Source organism: Garra rufa, chromosome 1, assembly GCF_049309525.1.
Source record: "Garra rufa chromosome 1, GarRuf1.0, whole genome shotgun sequence".
NCBI classification, from domain to species: Eukaryota; Metazoa; Chordata; class Actinopteri; order Cypriniformes; family Cyprinidae; genus Garra; species Garra rufa.
This window is the reverse complement of record NC_133361.1, coordinates 21,016,983-21,034,839: the sequence shown is the minus strand read 5'-3', so window position 1 is coordinate 21,034,839 and position 17,857 is coordinate 21,016,983. Positions and strand designations below refer to the sequence as shown.

The 17,857-nt window shown below is 31.2% G+C and overlaps 1 protein-coding gene across 2 annotated transcripts in view; it reads right to left on the bottom strand.

Annotated features, from left to right (window-relative positions):
* Positions 1-17,857, bottom strand: part of srl (sarcalumenin) — a 51,694-nt gene continuing 33,837 nt past the window's right edge. Inside the window, exons 4-7 of one of the 2 annotated variants that reach the window (XM_073837242.1) lie at positions 11,410-11,445; positions 6,184-6,300; positions 5,860-6,093; positions 1-4,168 (exon numbers count right to left, since the gene is read on the bottom strand). In XM_073837242.1, the coding sequence (XP_073693343.1) occupies positions 3,357-4,168; positions 5,860-6,093; positions 6,184-6,300; positions 11,410-11,445 (1,199 nt within the window). In that variant the 3' untranslated portion in view covers positions 1-3,356. The remainder of the gene's footprint in view (positions 4,169-5,859; positions 6,094-6,183; positions 6,301-11,409; positions 11,446-17,857) is intronic. The other variant, XM_073837250.1, reaches the window with a different exon arrangement.

Sequence of the window (17,857 nt, the reverse complement as noted above, 5' to 3'; positions counted from 1 at the left end):
TCGGTTAATAACACTTTATTGCAGTTTTGTCGCTCCCACAGAACTGCATTGTTTGCACTATTTTTGCACTGTTGACTACTATACATCATAACTAGGATTCCAAAAAAAGCCTAAAGCTTATAAAAATGCAGCTTTCTGAGGTAAATTCTACCTAGAGATCTATTATTTCCACACAAAACCCCAACCATGAGATAAGACCTGGCTATAGTTGTGGAATCTTAGATACACTTTTAAAAATGAACGTTCCGTGAAGAACCTTTAACATCCATGAAACCATTCCAAAGCACAAATGGTTCTTTTTGTGGAAAGAATTATTCAAATGTTCTTTACACACACACACAAGGTTCTTTTAAGAACTGTTCAGTTAAAGCAATAGTTCACCCAATAATGAAAATGACCTGAAAATGTACTCACCCTTTTGGGCCAAGAGGTAGATGAGTTTGTTTCTTCATCAGAACAGATTTGGAGAAATGTATCATCACCAATGGATCCTCTGTGGTAAATGGGTGCCGTCAGAATGAAAGTCCAAACAGCTGATAAAAACATCACAATAATCCACAAGTAATCCATACGACTCCTGTCCATCAGTTAACATCTTGTGAAGTTTGTTTGTAAGAAACAAACAAATCGACTTTTTAAACTTCAAACCGTTGCCTCTTGCTAAAATATGGGTCCATGATCCATAATATTGCTCCTGTCTCATTTGAATCAGGAGAGAAATATGCACAGATCAAACACCGTTTACAAGCAGTCCAAAACAGTTCTAAACAAATATATTGTTGGATTTTGATGCAAGAGGACAACGTGAGATGGACATTTTCACTGGAGGATGTGTTATTATGGATTATGGACTGATATTTTAGCCAGAAGTGATGGTTCAAAGAAGTAATGCTTTAATGATGGATTTGTTGCTTCAAACATGCAACTTTTCACTTTAAAAGTTTTAAATTGATGCACTGGAGTCACGTGGTTTACGTGGAGTTTTTAGCAGCTGTTTGGACTCTCATTTACTTGAGTAAGTATTATTATAGATTATGGAGTGATATTTTGGCCAGAAAATGCTTTTCTTCAAACACACACCTTTTCACTTTAGATGATGTTAAGTGATGGACTGGAGTCTTGTGGATTACTTGAGTTTTTAGCAGCTGTTTGGACTCGCATTAATTGGAGGAAGTGTTACTATGGATTATGGAGTGATATTTTGGCCAGAAGTGATGGTTTAAAGTAAAAAATTCTTTAATGATGGATTTGTTTCTTCAAACACACAACTTTCACTTTATATAATGTTAATTAATAAACTGAAGTCGTGTGGGTTACCTGTGGAGTTTTTAGCAGCTGTTTGGACTTACATTCACTGGAAGACGTGTTACAATGGATTATGGAGTGGTATTTTGGCCAAAAGTGATGGTTTAAAGTTAAAAATGCTTTAATGATGGATTTGTTTCTTCAAATACACAACTTTGAACTTTAGAAGATGTTAATCGATGGACTGGAGTTGTGTGGATTACTTGTAAAGTTTTTTTCTCTCATTCACTGGAGAAAGTGTTACTATAGATTATGGAGTGATATTTTGGCCAGAAGTGATGGTTTAAAGTTAAACATACTTTAATAATAGATTTATTTCTTCAAACAGGCAACTTTTTACTTTAGAAGATGTTAATCGATGGACTGGAGCCCTGTGGACTACCTGTGGAGTTTTTTTCTCTCATTCACTATAGGAAGTGTTACTATAGATTATGCCGTGATATTTTGGCCAGGAGTGATGGTTTAAAGTTAAAAATGCCTTAATGGTGTGTTTGTTTCTTCAAACCTGCAACTTTTCGTTTTAAACGATGTTAATTGATGGACTGCAGTTATGTGGATTACTTGTAAAGTTTTTTTCTCTCATTCACTGGAGAAAGTGTTACTATGGATTATGGAGTGATATTTTGGCCAGAAGTGATGGTTTAAAGTTAAACATACTTTAATAATAGATTTATTTCTTCAAACAGGCAACTTTTTACTTTAGAAGATGTTAATCGATGGACTGGAATTGTGTGGATTACTTGTAAAGTTTTTTAGCAGCTGTTCAGACTCTCATTCACTGGAGGAAGTGCACTGTAAAAAGTTTTCACCAGTTTCAACTTAAATTAAGTTTAGCAGCTGCCTTAAAATTGTAAGTTAAATCAACTTAAGTCATTTCAACTCACAAGTTAAATCAACTCATTTTTATTGTAATAAGTTAAAATGACTTGTAGTTTTAAGCTGATTTAACAAAAAAAATTAAGGCAGCTACTGAACTTAGGTTTTTTTAAGTTGAAACTGGTGAAAACTTTTTACCTGTGGGTTTTTTAGCAGCTGTTTGGACTCGCATTCACTGGAAGACGTGTTACTATGGATTATGGAGTGATATTTTGGCAAGATGTTGATAGTTAATTGAATATTAACCGGAGTCTGGTTGATTACCTGTGGAGTTTTTAGCAGCTGTTTGAACTCTCATTCTGACGGCACCCATTCACAGCTCATGTAATGCTGAATTTCCCCAAATTTGATGAAGAAACTAACTCATCTGCATCTTGAATTGCCCAAGGGTGAGTTCATTTTCAGCAAACTTTAATTTTTGGGTAAACTTTTCCTGCGGCATTGCTGCCAACCTTAGGAACCTTTATTTTTAAGAGTGTAAATCAGTTTTCATTGTGGTATACAAAGTGAATAAGTGGAAATGTGACAGAAACCAAACCCATATGTCCAGTATCATAACATGCAGTGTAAAAATGCTAGTAGCTTATCAATATCTCAGAAGAGAGAAACAATCATCCATAATTACTAACCTATTAAAAAGTGAGCAAATCAACCCAAAAGATAGTGGAAAAAATGCACAACTGGGGAACCGATTGTAGAATCAGTATGTTTAAAACATGACAGTTGCATTTTGGTTCACATTCAAGGCAGCTGATACCTGATTTTCAGTCTCAGGATATTTTATTTTTGCTATTTTTTACATTTTTTAAGTGTGTGTCAGCCATTTTTTGTTTTTCCATGCGTACACATTTTTCCCTCCAAAACTGCAGACAGTTTATAAAAGTAGCGCGGAAAGAGAGGAGAGTTATTTTGGCGCGCTCTCCTCGCATTCACAAGAAACTCCGCCTCAAGACTTCACAAGAACCTCCCTCCACCCCATCCCAGAATCCCCCGCCCTCAAACGTCCCCACACACAACCTCTTCACGCAAATAAAAAGTTCTCCGTTGCCTCGAAACGGACCCGCGGCAGGAACAGGATTAGCTCTACTGCTCCTCCTCGGTTTGTTCGCTCCACCGTCCCTCCTTTCGTTCTCTCGTCCTCCTCCTCGGTCTCCCTCCCGCCTGATTTTCTTCTCTCAGTTTCGCCGGTAGCGGTTCTTGGGCTTCTCGCCGCAGCCGGTGGCCTCGCAGGAGGACAGGGTCGGGTTCTTGCCAGAGTTGATGTTGCCGAGCAGAGAGGGCAGTTCGTGGGTGATGGCACGCTCAATCTTCTCCAGCAGACAACCACCCATGTAGGAGCATTGGGCCGACAGCTGCTTGAAGCTGTTCACCGGGTTGATCCCGAAGAAGTCGCGGTAAGCGTCTCGGTTGGGCAGGTCGAACTTGCTCACGTTGGTTTTGGCCAAGATTGACTTGAAAATGTAGAACTTGTCAGGATCATCCACAATCTCTTTGAAGACCAGCTCGGGATCGCTGAAGAAGCTCATCTTCTCCTTGAAGGTCTGCACGTAGCGGTCCACCAGGAGGGCGTGAATGCGAACACGGATGCCGTGCTGCCGGATGAAGGCGATTTTGTTCTCCAGACGGTTCTCGATTACTTGATTCAGGTCTTCCAGCAAGGATATCTCCTCACGTTTGAAGAGTTCGCGGCTGGTGTCCGGCGCGTAGTCGTAGGGCCAGAAGGAGCTGACGTAGACGCGTGGAGGCTCGGTTACGTTAATGAGGGGCGCCAAGCTCCAGAAGAGGGCTCCGTAGACACGCATGAGGTCCTGGGTTGCCAAGCTGTCGGCTTTGTTGAGGATGATACGGATTTGGGACTCCCGACCTTTCAGCTGCCGGAAGAGCATCTCCAATTCGAGACCGACGTCCAGCTTGGTGGGATCAAAAACCACGAAAATGAGGTCGGCACGATCGATAAACCACTGGCACACGTCGTTGAATGGATAACCTTGAAGTGGGAGAAGAAATATAAAGAATTAATTATGATTCATGGATTTTGAGACTAAATACTGGTATCTGCAGGGTTTTTAAAATCCAATTTAATTCTTTTCAAGACCCTCAAAAATAATACTGCTTATCAGCACAATACAGGAGTTATGAGTTTGAAATACTCATTATTTGTTTCATTATTATTTCAATATTATGTTTTATTCAATGTATTTTTTCATGTACCTGTCATCAAAACAAACATGAATTAGAGTTTGACTAATATAACTTTTCTGACGTGTTTTTTAATAAATAAACAGATCACTTTTTAAATATTTTGAATGAGATTTTATACTCATATTTACATTCGTTTTCCATTTTCGTGTTAACTTTAAAGTTTGAGTAAATTTGTTATGTATGTTTTTGTAATTTTTATTCAATATTTAAGTATGTTTTAGTTTTAGTGGTGCCAGTACTATTCATATCTAGTTTTTGAACAGTAAGATTTTTAATGTTTTTTAAAGAAGTCTCTTCTGCTTACAAAGCCTGTATTTATTTGATCCAAAGTACAGCAAAACACAGTGAAATTTTATAATATTTCTACTATTTAAAATAGCTGCTTTCTATTTAAATATATTTCAAAATGTGATTTCAAAGCTGAATTTTTAGCATCATTACTCCAGTCTCCGGTGTCACATGATCCTTCCTGCTTTGCTGATTGCTGCAAAAACATTTATTATTATTAATATTATTAAGTTTAAAACAGCTAAGCAGATTTCTCTCAGGTTTCTTTGATGAATAGAAAGTTTCGAAGAACAGCATTTATCTGAAATAGAAATCTTATGTAACATTATAAATGTCTTTATCATCACTTCCGATCAATTGAAAGCATCCTTGATAAATAAAAGTATTCATTTCTATAATTCCAGCATATTAGAATGATTTCTGAAGAATCATGTGAGACTGAAGAATGGAGGAATGATGCTGAAAATGTTGTTTTGATCAGAGAAATAAATTACATTTTAAATGTAATTCAATATTCAATATATTCAAATAGAAAACAATTACTTAAAACAGTAAAAACATTTCAGAATTTTACTGTTTTTGCTGTATTTTGGATCAAATAAATTCAGGCTTGGTGAGCAGAAGAGACTTCTTTAAAAGATAAAAAAAAAAAAACATTACAAATGTTACTGTTCAAAAACTTTTGACTGAAAGTGTATATACTGAATGTGTTAAATAATGTTCTTAGTTTTTAGTTCCTGTAAATTACAGTTTATTGTGTAAGCAAAATACCAATAATACCAATAATAAAATGACTTTTAATTATAAACAAGCCTGGAAAAAAGGTCTCTTATTTTAAAATGTGTATGCGTCACTACTTCCAGCTGCACAGAACAGATGAGAGAGATAAAATATGCACTCCTACAACATATTACAAAAATAAACATTGTCATAATTCATAATCAGTACATCATAAACAATCGCTTGTCATAAATGCGTGGAAAACACTGACTAACAAGCAAAACTGCAAACCTTTTGACCTTACAACAGTGAAACAGGGATTTAGCTATTATTGCTGTATTGTGATTACTACTTTTCATTCCCTTTTAAAGACTTTTTATGACCTTGGATTCGGTTTTATGACTTTTTAAGGACCCACGGGAACCTGAAATAGGATGAATCAATGAATACGATGTAGAAGTCTCGTACCTCTCTCCTGCTGCTTGCGGTTCTCAATGATTCCAGGCGTGTCCACGAATGTGACCCTCTCCAGGAGTTTGTGGGGCATCTCGATACCAACCAGCTTCTCCAAAAAGTTCTGGCCAAACTTCTCCAATGGGGAGAAGGAGCGAGAGCTGTCAGCAGCCATGACGATGCCCTCCACGGTGCGGATCTTCTCGCCGTGCATGATGACGGTAAACTCTGAGGTAGTGGGTTCAGCACCTGGATGAACAGAAGAAGAAGTACATTTGTAATAAAGCAATACTTGAATGCTGAAAACCACTTAAAAAAACAGCAAAGACAAGAGTTTACCTGTGTACAGCTGGTAAGGAGTGTCCAGCAAACCCAACAGATAGTTGATCATGGAGGACTTGCCCACGCTCCAGGGTCCGAGGAACAGCACCATGGGTTTGGAAGTGATTTCTCCATCTGTTTGACAAAGAGAGACAGTGTGGGAGAACAATGGTGTTTACTATTAAATACATTTGAGAGTCAAGGTCAAGAACCACAATTAAATATTTTAATAAAAATAAAGGTTCTTGAAGAACCTTCCGCACCCATAGAACCTTTTCATTCTACAAAATATTCTTCTAGAGTGTAAAAAGATTTTTAGATTTTTTTTTAATGTTCTTCACATTCAGAAAAATGTTCTTTTTTAGAACTGTTCACTGAAAGGTTCTTTGAGGAACCAAAAATTGGTTCTTAAAATCTCTTTTTGTAACCTTTTTATCAGCATATGAATTTACATATTCATTGATTAATAATCATTATTTAAAACTGGTGCTTTTTGCTCTTTCTTATTGCATGTTGCTGATTAACTGGTTTTCATTTTTCACCTGAGACCACAGAAAGTAAAGTATCATCACACTGGGTTGCACATTCGCAGAAGAGCCAGAAGAAACAGCAAGCATACAGAGTAACAAATGCGCCATGCAGCATGGTTGAGCATCGACATCAGTGCAAGTGAATCAGAATCATTAAGGAACCCAAAACAATTCCTAAATTGTTGTGTGAATGCATGAAGATTATTTTTATGATAAGTAAAATAAGCTTTACAATGTGTTACTGCAACAGTGTTGGGGGTAACACATTACAAGTAACACAGGTTACGTAATCAGATTACTTTTTTCAAGTAACTAGTAAGGCAACGCATTCTAGACTAAATTTTAACATGCATTTACCGTTCTTTTCCTTCAGCGTGAGGCATATTCATTTCACTTTTGGTGTGAAAGGGCTTTTATGTTTGCAAAAAAACAGAACTTTTGATGTTAATAACAAACAAGCAAGCCCAGCCTAGTTTTGAAAAGTAATACAAAAGTACTTTTCATAAAAGTAACTACGTAACAAAAGTTACTTTTTGAGACAATAATGTAATATTGTAATGCATTCATTTTAAAAGTAACTTTCCCCAACACCTATTTAAGAGCTCATATGATGGAATGAAGGCTGTTTCACTCATTTTAACTTATCACTTATAAAGTCAGAGGACAGAATAAGAGTTATTTAGGAAAAGGAATAAATTGCAGAGAATGTAATTAATATGAAGCGCTCCAGAACAGAGCAAACACAATTGCTCAAGATGGCTCCAGCTCTACAGCTCGGCTAGAAGTGCAGAAGCCGTAGGTGTTTGAACCCAAGATCACCTGACCATCAAATCTTCAGAGACAACATGTAACTTCACACTCTTCTGGCATTCTTTATTGGCATTGATGGTTCCATGAAGAACCTTCAATTAACATCCACAGAACCTTTCAAATGCACAAAAGGTTCTTTAGATGATTAAAATGTTCTTCACATGAAGAGAAAACAGTGGTTTTAAGACTTAATGACTCGTTTCCACTGAGCAGTACGGTTCAGTACAGTAACGTAATTATTTCCGTTTCCATTGTCAGAAGTTGCGAGTGGTACCAAAACAACAAAAGGTAAGGGTAGAGCTAAACTCAGTGCAGAACATTGATTGGATGACTCGAATTGTCACTTGTGTGTGCTACAAGGCGATGAACCGTCTCCTTCACTTATTCATCCATGTTGTTCATGTGTGTTGGGCTTATATACATCAGCAATCACAAAAAAATATAACAGTGTATTTTATCATTTTATATTTTCACACTGACAATAACTGCTTCTCAATATGCATTCTTGTCTGTTCTTGTGGACTTGTGAAACGTCATAAGTCATTGGCCAAAAACCCACATAATTTTCTAAATATTACTGTTATTTTGTTATGAAATGTAGTTTTAAGAGTTTTCAGGTGTAGCTGTTTGAAGGGGTCATCGGAGGCCCATTTTTCACAAGTTGATATGATTCTTTAGGGTCTTTAAGGAGTAGTTCACTTTCAGAACAAAAATTTACAGAATACTCACCCCCTTGTCATCCAAGATGTTCATGTCTTTCTTTCTTCAGTCATAAAGAAATTTTGTTTTTTGAGGAAAACCTTTCAGGATTTTTCTCCATATAATGGACTTCTATGGTGCCCCCGAGTTTGAACTTCCAAAATGCAGCTTCAAATGGATCTAAACAATCACAACCGAGGAAAGAAGGGTCTTATCCAACAAAACAAAAAATACTTTTTATATACTTTTTAACCTCAAATGCTCATCTTGTCTAGCTCTGTGTGTACTGTACTCTGTGTAGAGACTAAAAAGTATATAAACTGTAAATGTTTTTAGAAAATAACCGATCGTTTCGCAAGGTAAGACCCTTCTTCCTCGGCTTGACATGAACATCTTGCATGAGTACATTATCTGTAAATTTTTGTTCTGAAAGTGAACTACTCCTTTAATGAGAAGTCTATAACATACTTTAGTTAACATGTTTCAATGGCAGTATAAAAAAACACTCTTTTTACCTTGTCAAAATTAGCTCTTTTTAGAGCGAGCCATTCTGTTGCATGTTCCTTTAAATGCTAATGAGCTCTGCTCACCCCACCCCTCTCTGCCGTGGGATGATGAGCCGTAATGTTTACTTTAGCCGCATTTAGCTACGAAATTTGCTAACCAACACATTATTAAGAAAGGCCATTCGCAAAGATGCATTAAAATCCCTTAAACTCACTTCTGCTGTGGGTGAAGCTGCATCACGAATGATTCGCACGAACATAGACGCATATGTAGATCGGGATCGGCACTTTCCTTTCAAAAACGAAAGTAACGTTCATCCTCTGCGTCTTCAGCGGCTCAGATGTCAGGAGTAAATGACGACTGCTATGTTCATTATTACATCCAACAACAGAACACCTCAATCGGAGACTGTTTCAGCTCGGTGAGGGCGGGTCTAAGGTAAGGCTCTCATGTCAATCAACTATCGTGGGAGTGGTCACTGTTGGTGTGTCGTCACACCCACAAGAAGCTGAGAATGACCTGATTTTAAAAAGGGGATATTACTTTTAAGGATTAAAAAATACCACTGACTGGATTTTTATCATTGTAGGGTGTTCAAACAACATGTAAAAGTGAGTTTTGCATTCAGTTACGCAAAGGTGCGCTTTATGTCATATTGAGAAACAGCTATTGTCACACTTTATCAATTGCTACTTTCCAGCAATTAAGGACACTGTTGGCGGTGGAAATGCAAGCTGGATCAGGGTTTTCCATCCTGAATCATACCACACTGTACTGTACTGACCTGTACCGCTTGGTGGAAACGAGCCATAAAAGGTTCTCTGGGAAACCTAAAATAGTTCTTGTGTGACATTGAAACTTTATTTTTAAGAGTGTTGGATTTTTACTGCAGTAAATGCCAGTCAAATTTGGTACAAGCATTTGACATAAGACAAGTAACCTGCTTATATTTGTATGCCAGGACTCCACATGCAACCAATGGTCTTTAGCCAGAGTAGATGCTATATATTTAATATGATGTAAATAAAATCAAGGCTATAAGGGATGAAAGTACACACCATTCAATATGTATCGTCTTTAAGTTTTGTCTAATATCCACAATCTATGTTTGTAGCGTTTTTGTCCTCTAGTGTACATTGTTTTTGCTGATGAAATTATTAACACCCACATACATAACAGTACAACATATTGAACAGATTGTACTTTTATCCCTTGCTGACTCCATTTTATTTATATGTCATTTACCAGACATGTAATTAAACCATCATTTTTGGGGTCAGTAAACATTTTTTGAAACTCTCATGCTCACCAAGGCTGCATTTATGTGATCAAAAATCCAATAAAAACTGCAAAATTGTGAAATAAAAATTGTGAAAAAAATATAAATGTCTTATTTTAACCCCAAAATATATATTTGTATGTAAATGTACTATATAAACCATATAAATAAATAAATATATATATGTGTGTGTGTGTGTGTGTGTATAAATTTTTATACATTAAAAAAATTGTTAATCTCATGTCAGACATATTTTACCTCAAAATGACACGTAAAAAGTAATATTTTAAATTATTACTGTTGTGCAAAACAAAACAAAAAACACACTTTGTTTTAATGTGATAATTATTATTATTATATATTATTATTATTATATTTAATTTTAATTAAGTAGTTATTCAAGGTATACTAAAAATTATCATACAGATCACTGTATTTTTATCAAGATCATAATGATAGTTTTATTTTAAAAATTGTTTGTGAAATTTTCTATTACTTTTCAGCGTGAAAAAACACTGCATAAAAAAATATATAGATAGATTTTTATGATGCAAAGCCGAATTTTCAGCATCATTACTCCAGTGTTCAGAAATTTAAAAAGCAAAACAAATAAGAAATGAAAAACACGGAATTTGATGGAATCTGATTCTTACAATCAATGTTAAAATAAAATAAAATAAAAAGATATAATATTTATATGTAAATGTACTATATAAATCACACACAAAAAATATTTATATGTTAAATATGTTATATTTAACATTATTAAAGTTCAAAAGAACAGCATTTATTTGAACGAGGAATTTTATTAACATTTTAAATGTCTTTACTATCACTTTTAATCAATTGAAAGCATCCTTGCTGAATAAAACTATTAATTTCTTTCAAAAAACTCTTACTGACCCCAAACGTTTGTAACGGACGCATCAAGATTAATAGCCAAGCACTGTTTTTGTGCACAAACCAATCCACAAAACACTGCTATAAAGTAAAAACGTGCTGCAGTTTTCATACAGTGAACAGTCGTTTATCTTACAATAGCGATGATCAAATTATACTCATAAACAAAGCCTTCGATTAGTGTTCAGAATTAATTCAATTAGACAACTGGATTAGTTGGATGAAGTAAAATAGCTGAACCAAATCTAGACTTTCACCCAAATCTGCTGGTTGAATTGTTGAATGTGCCACCGGATGATTAGTTAGTTTTATATTCTCCAAAAAATCGATTCAATTTTGCTCTTTCCAGTGGCTGAATGTGAACTGAGCGATGCGACACGCTGACAGATAATGGCACTTTGTAATTAGTGCTCATTCAGTGCTGATGGTAATTGGGCAGATGAGCGCTAGCTGGCGTTACACTGCAGGGGATCAGAGACGCAGGCAGTGCCATGCAGTGAAGCGCCCCGTCATACCCACCTGTGGCAGAATCCCCCAGTGTGCGTCCGGGATAGGCTGTTTAGTGACGGGTGATGTCGGGGGAGGAGAAAGGGATGAAAATGACAAGTGTGAGGAAAAGTGCAGGCAGAGAGAATGTGAAGGGGTCAAAGAGAGAAGTCGAAGAGGAGGAGGACAGAAAGAGACACTTTTCCTGTGAAGCAGGAGACAGTATGTGATGAGCTGAAATGTGTGTGGATGAGGACTGATGGTCATCCAGATACAATGCTTTCTGGAAGAGACTGAACACACACGCCAACAAATCCTATTCTTTTTTTTTTTCTTTTTTTTTTTTTAAATCTTTTCATGTATTTATTGGAAATGTAAACAGTAATAAAAAATAAATATGTAATAGCATTAATTTTATTGAAAATTTTTGCTATTACATATGCTAACATGTTAATATGTTTATTTATAACATTTATTTGTATTTTTTTTTTCAAACTTTAACAGAACACTTTGTACAATCAAGGTTATGTTTTTTTTTTATGATAACCCTTGCCGCCAAAATAAATTGACAAACTATTAAATAAAAATTAAATTACAACAAAAATAGATAAATATATAATAAAAAAAGAAAAAAAAGCAAAAAAAAGAAAATAAACTTTACAGTATTGTATACATTTAAAATTAGACAATATCAATTATCAAAATAATTCAAATAAATAAATACCTACATGATAATACAAATCAATAGTCTAACAAATCCTATTCTTATGAATAAATGTAGAAAAAGAAATGTCTTGTGCTGCACAAAACATTTTTTGTCTTTTTTACACAAAGAAATACATATTTAATTTAATAAACAACTGTCAAGAATGTGTTGGACATATTTCACCCCAAAATGACATGTAGAAACTAAAATGTTTAATTTTAATCTAATTTAGGTGGTGAGCCAAAACGTTTCATTTCTAATAATAAAGTTGGTAAAAATCGGACAAATTGAGTTTGAAAAAAGTGCGTTTTTGATAAAAAATAAAAATAAAATAAACATTTGAAATCTGAAAAAAAAAAACACATGGAATCTGATTCTTATAAACAATACTAAAATGAAACATTTTATAAAATAAAATGAAATAAACATGGAATCTGATTCTTACAAATAATGCTAAAAATAAAAAAAAAGTAAAATAAAGACATTGAATCTGATTCTTAAAAATAAAATAAAATAAAATAAAAACATGGAATCGGATTCTTATAAACAATGCTACAATTAAATATTTAATAAAAATAAAATTAAATAGACATGGAATCTGATTCTTACAAACACTGCTAAAATAAAATAATTTAAAAATAATAATAATAAAATAAAATAAAGACATGGAATCTGATTCAAAAAATAAAATAAAACAAAATAAACATGGAATCTGATTCTTACAAACAATGCTAAAATAAAAAAATAATAAATAAAATAAAATAAAGACATTGAATTTGATTCTTAAAAATAAAATAAAATAAAAACATGGAATCTGATTCTTATAAACAATGCTACAATTAAATATTTAATAAAAATAAAATTAAATAGACATGGAATCTGATTCTTACAAACACTGCTAAAATAAAATAAAAATAAAAAATAATAATAAAATAAAATATAGACATGGAATCTGATTCAAAAAATAAAATAAAACAAAATAAACATGGAATGTGATTCTTACAAACAATGCTAAAATAAAATAAAATAAATAATAAAATAAAATAAACACATGAAATGTAATTCTTATAATCAATACTTAAATTAAAAATTTAATAAAAATAAAATGAAATAAATATATGGAATCTAATGCTTACAAACAATGCTAAAATAAAATGAAATAAAATAAATAAATAAAAATAAAATGAAATAAACACATGGAATCTGATTGAAAAAAAAAAATTTAAATAAATATGGAATATGTTTAAAAAATAAAAATAAAATAAGCATCGAATCTGATTCTTATAAACAATGCTAAAATAAAAGATAATAATAATAAAAAATAATAAAATAAAATAAAGACAATCTGAATCTGATTCATAAAAATAAAATAAAAAATAAAATAAAATAAAAAACACATGGAATCTGATTCTTATAAACAATACTAAAATAAAAAATGTAATAAAAATAAAATGAAATAATAATAAAATAAAATAAACACATGGAATCTGATTCTTATAAACAATGCTAAAATAAAATAAAATGAAATAGACATGAAATCTGAAAATAAAAAATATGACAATACTGATATAAAAAATAAATAAATAAATGAAAAGCACATGGAATCTGATTCTTACAAGCAAAACCAAAATAAAAAAAATATATAATAAAAAATAAACACATGGAATCTGATTCTTAAAAACTAAAATCTAAAAATACTAAAATAAAAAAAAACATTTTAAAAAGAAATGTGTGTGTGTGTGTGTGTGTGTGTGTGTGTGTGTGTGTGTGTGTGTGAAATAGGCTTCATTTTCTTTTTTGCGTAATATAATTTCTTATTTTTTAATTTTGTGGTGAAATATGATCTGCACAGCTTCTAAGATGCAACCAAATTACATTTTATAAGATAAATTCAAGTAAAAATCAAAGATTTAAAAAAAGGCACAAAATAAATAAATAAATCTTAAATAAACAAATACCTGAATGTATTGTTTTATGTATTGTTTAAGACATAAGTCAACCAAATTTAGTATAAATCCCATTTTTCCCATATTTTTTGTAACAACGTCAGCCATTTATGACTGTGCTGTCATATAATTGGTGTAAAACATGCTTGTACCCAGAAGCCCCTGCATGGCAGTATATACCCGTACTGAACTACTGTTTCTTGTGATGGTGATGGTTTACGACACATTATCTTCCTTTGATCACCAGCAGCAGGCTTTGATCACACTGGTGCTCAGATGATATCTGATAGCTTGTTTCAGCTTCTTTCTACTTCCTCAGGAGTGTCAAGGTGAGTTTTGCATTATTGCGGTGAGTGTGGGGGTTAAGTACCATGCTGAACCACAAGGGGGCAAGCTGGATCCCAGTGTTCAGTCAGGGGTTAGGCAGGACACTCAGCACTGTCAAAGTCACCCTTCAGAGGACACAACCTACATAATACACCCAACAGCTCTACAATAATAACTCGCCCTTGTTTAGCTAAACTTCATTTTTAGACTCAAACTAGTACTAAGGGAATAAGGTAAATCTCAGTGGGTAAAATGTGGGGTTTCCTTTTAACAAAAATTAAACTTCACCATATAAAAATACACAATTTAATGTACCAAATAATACACAAATGTTTTCTGAGCTTATGTTTTCACCCACAACGCTGTGTAAATAAATAAAGACGTAATATATGTTAAGAAAAATCCAAAATTTAAGGTCCAAAAATTTAATTTTTCTAAAAACTTATTTGATGAAAATGCCTATAAAATTTCAATTCATATATATATATATATATATTTTTTCACATAATATTTGGGATAGTTTCTGAAATTTTGAAGAGTCAAGAAGTCAAATGTTCATCCAAAAGCATAATATAATATAAACAAAATTATGTTATTGGATCGTGTGTCTTTGTGTTTAATTTAATATCCATGCATATGCAGATAATGAACATATCACAAAAAATATTAATAAGCATTAAAAATGCATCTAGAAGCATATTATAATATAACCAAAATCATTTTTTTGTATTGTGTAATTGTCCATTTAAATGTTTAAATATTTAATTAATATAAATTTTTGATTAATATTAATAATGAAGTATATTTTGAAAATGACATTAAAACTGATTTTAAATAAATTATATAAAATTAAATGTATAAAAAGTAATATATATTAAGAAAAATCCAAATTTAAGAATAAATAAAAAGTAATATATAGTAAGAAAAATCCAAAACTAAAAGGTAAAATTTATTTTGCATTATATAAAAAAATGCTAAAAGTCAAGTCCTCAAAATTTTATCCAAAACCATAATATAATACAGGGGCATTGCTAGACCCTTTTTACTGGGGCACGTGCCCCAGTAAAAATATGCTGTGCCCCAGTAAAATCTCAAATTTGAGTTATAATTTACGTTGATGATCCCGAAATAAAGACATTTAACTGCATGCAACAACTGAATTAACGAGTAATGGGGGCCTGTGCCCCAGTAGAGCTTTAGGTCTAGCAACTCCCCATTATAATATAAACAAAATTATGTTTTTGTATCATGTCTTTGTCCATTTAAAAGCTAAATGTGCAAATGATGCATAATTAATCATTTATTTTATTAAATATATATATGCACATTACGAACATATCACCAAGAAATATTGGGCTTACTTTAATGTTATGACCAACATAAAAATGAAAAATGATTTAAAAATATCCAAAATTAAAGGTTTAAAAATGTCCCAATTTAATTGGTGAAAATTATATAAAGATGTAAAATCTAAATTTTGTCATTTATTATTCAGGATATTTTCTAAAAGCTTGAAAATTTTTAAATATTGCATCTAATGCATCTAAAAGCATAATATAATATAACCAATGTACTGTTTTTATGTTGTATAACTGTACATTTAAATGCTTAAATTATGCATGATAATAATTAATTATTAATTTGACTAAATATGCAGATTATGAAAAATCACATTATTATTTGGGATATTTTCAAGTTTTAAGAAATATTGCTAAAGGTCAAGAGGTCAGAAGTTCATCTAAAGTAATAATCTATAATAATATAAAAACATGATATTATATAAACAAAAATATGTTAATTTTATTAAATATCTATACATATGCAGATTATGAACATATCACAAAAAATATTGGGCTTGTTTTAATGTTATCACCAAGAAAAATCCTAAATTAAAAGTCTAAAAATGGCATTTTTCTAAAAACAGCCCAATTTATTTGGTGAAAATTATATAAAAATATAAAATCTAAATTTTGTCACAAAAGTTTGATATTGTAAAATATTGTTTAATATTTTGTTTTCTATTAAAATAATGAAAATTAAAATTAAAATAAGGTTTTGTATTGTGTAATTGTCCATTTAAATGTTTAAATTATGGATAATTTATAATTAATTTGATTAAATATGCAGATTATGAAAATATCACAAAATATTTTGGATTTTAATGTTATAGCAATAAATAGATTGCTAGATTTTGTCATATTATTTAGGATATTTTAAAGTTTTAAGAAATATTGCTAAAAGTCAAGAAGTCAGAAGTTCATCTAAAAGCATAATACAATATAAACAAAAATATGTTTTTGTCAATTTAAAAGTTTAAATAACTTTAGGTTCAAAAATAGCATTTTTCTGTAAAGCAAAAAAAAAAATGAAATAAAACCGTAGCATTGAAATTAATTTAAGAAATTCTGTAACATATTATTTGGGATATTTTAAAGTTTTAAGAAATATTGCTAAATATGCAAATTATGCATAATTTATAATTAATTTTATTAAATATCTATACTTATGCAGATTATGAACATATCACAAAAAATATTGGGCTTGTTTTAATGCTATCACCAAGAAAAATCAAAAAATAAAAGTTTAATTAATTAAAAACAAAAAAAATCTAAAAACAGACCAATTTATTTGTTGAAAATTTTATATATATATATATATATATATATATAACACTAATCTCTAAACTATTATTTGAGATATTTTCTATTGATATTGTAAAATACTGTTTTGTGTAATTGTTCATTTAAATTGTGCATAATTCATAATTAATTTGATTAAATATGCAAATTATGCAGATTATTAAATGTAACAGAAAATGATTGGGATTTAATGTTATAGCAATACATAGATAGATAGATATTAAGAAATATTTTTTTTTCTAAAAATGGACTAATTTATTTGGTGAAAATTATATAAAAAAAATTAAAATCTAAATTAAAATTGTTGTTTATAAATTGTGTCACATTATTTGTGATATTTTCTAAAATGTTGATATTGTAAAATATTGTTTAATATTTGATTTTGTATTAAAATAATGAAAATTAAAATAAGGTTCTGTATTGTGTAATTGTCCATTTAAATGTTTAAATTATGCATAATTAATTTGATAAAATATGCAGATTATGCAAATATTTAAAAAAATCATGGTATAGATAGATAGATAGATAGATAGATAGATAGATAGATAGATAGATAGATAAAAATCTCAAATTAAAATTTTATATTTAATAAAATTAAATATTTTGTATTAAAATAATGAAAATTAAAATTAAAATAAGTTTTTGTGCTGTGTCCATTCAAATGTTTAAATTATGTATAATTCATAACTAATTTAATTACATATGCAGATCATGAAATATAATGGGTTTTAATGTTATTACCAAGGGGGGAAAAGTTTATATAGTATAATAATAATAATAATAGACTAATAATATTAAGCAAAATCCAAAATTAAAAATCTTGAAAGTCATGTTTTAAAACATGGCTTACTTTATTTAGTAAA